Source organism: Spizellomyces punctatus, assembly GCF_000182565.1.
Source record: "Spizellomyces punctatus DAOM BR117 chromosome Unknown supercont1.10, whole genome shotgun sequence".
In the NCBI taxonomy this organism is placed as follows: Eukaryota; Fungi; Chytridiomycota; class Chytridiomycetes; order Spizellomycetales; family Spizellomycetaceae; genus Spizellomyces; species Spizellomyces punctatus.
In genome coordinates this window covers 418,007-419,306 of record NW_015971546.1, presented here as the reverse complement: position 1 = coordinate 419,306, position 1,300 = coordinate 418,007, and the positions used below count along the sequence as shown (strand labels likewise).

The 1,300-nt window shown below is 46.2% G+C and overlaps 1 protein-coding gene across 1 annotated transcript; it reads right to left on the bottom strand.

The window, feature by feature from the left end:
• Positions 1-125: 125 nt before the first annotated feature.
• SPPG_05850 (uncharacterized protein) lies at positions 126-1,095 on the bottom strand (the record flags this gene model as incomplete). The annotated part of the gene is made up of 4 exons (XM_016754055.1): positions 126-233; positions 318-736; positions 807-955; positions 1,019-1,095. The coding sequence occupies 4 exons, from the start codon at positions 1,093-1,095 to the stop codon at positions 126-128; spliced, it is 753 nt and encodes a 250-aa protein (XP_016606923.1).
• Between the last annotated feature and the right edge of the window lie 205 nt (positions 1,096-1,300).

The window sequence follows — 1,300 nt, the reverse complement described above, 5'->3', positions numbered from 1 at the left end:
TGACACCACGTTCTTCTGATCCGGCGAAATCTTGACTTGTGTGATATCCATTGAGTGACCGACCCCGACATAGTCAACTGACCCTTCTTCGTAGCGATAGATCTTGACGAGCTTGTCGCTTCCGCCTATGACAAAGTGTTGTCCGTCGGAGGAGATGTCGAGGCCATTGATGGTGTCGGATTGGGAGGCTTCAAGTTCGCGGATGAGAGTACCATCGTAGGTTTCCCAATACGCTACCTATTTGTCCAATGACAGATCCTATCATCAGGTGGCAGAAGGGGAGAACCACGGACAAATTACATGGCCAAATTACGCACCTTGCGATCTGTCCCACTGGTCAAAACTTGACTCTCGTCCGGGTAATAACAAACGCTCTTAAAAAAGCTCGGAGCAAACAAAACCTGATTTCTCACAAAGCGCAACAAGTCCCACACAATGCAACTGCCATCCGCCGAACTCGATACACATTCCAGATTGTTTTTACGGAGTTTGATGGCCGTAATCGTTCCCTTGTGCTCTTTAAGGGTTTCGAGAAGGGTTTGATGGGTAGGTGTTATCGACCAGATTCGGATTTGACCATCTGAACCACCCGAGACGATGCGGAAGGCTGGGGAATGTGGGCTGGTGGGAGACGTAACTGCTAGAGCGGTGACACCCTTTTTGTGGGCATCGGTGATTTCGTATTGAAGGCGGCCAGTTTGGGGCCCAAAGGCTCGGATCTTGCCATCGTTCCAGCCTATAATGCCAAAAAAGTTGCTTAGACTTGTGTTTGCATCAGGTGTTTAGGATTTTCGGTTGCAGCTTACCACTAATCAAGCTGGAACCATCCTTTTTGAACGTGATGCATTTGCACTCTAAATTAGGCACCGCAATTCGCAACAGCTCTTGAGAGGTATGTGCGTTCCAAATACGGATATCGGTGTCAGATGCTGTAGCAAAGACGTCTGACGAGTCCCTAGGTTTTAAGGTTGAAACATTCAACGGTGAATAGTCATGAGCAACTTATCATGGGTCTTACTCTGGGAATGCGATATCATTTACTGCAGAATAGTGGCATGTTGACTTCAAAATGGGTTCAAAATCCTGAACGGACATGTAGTAAATGTTTGAGTAGGATGTACCCGCATACAGATGTGCCGGTGTATCAAACGTAAGGGATGTGACGCTTCCGCTGACTTTTGTTTGCCTATTTTTGAAAATATAGTAATAGTTTATGAAGTGCTTGGCGTAATTGGGTTTGTCGCAAGATGAGACTTACTTGATGATATTTAGTTTAGGGAGTTTAAGAGCAGCAATGGTA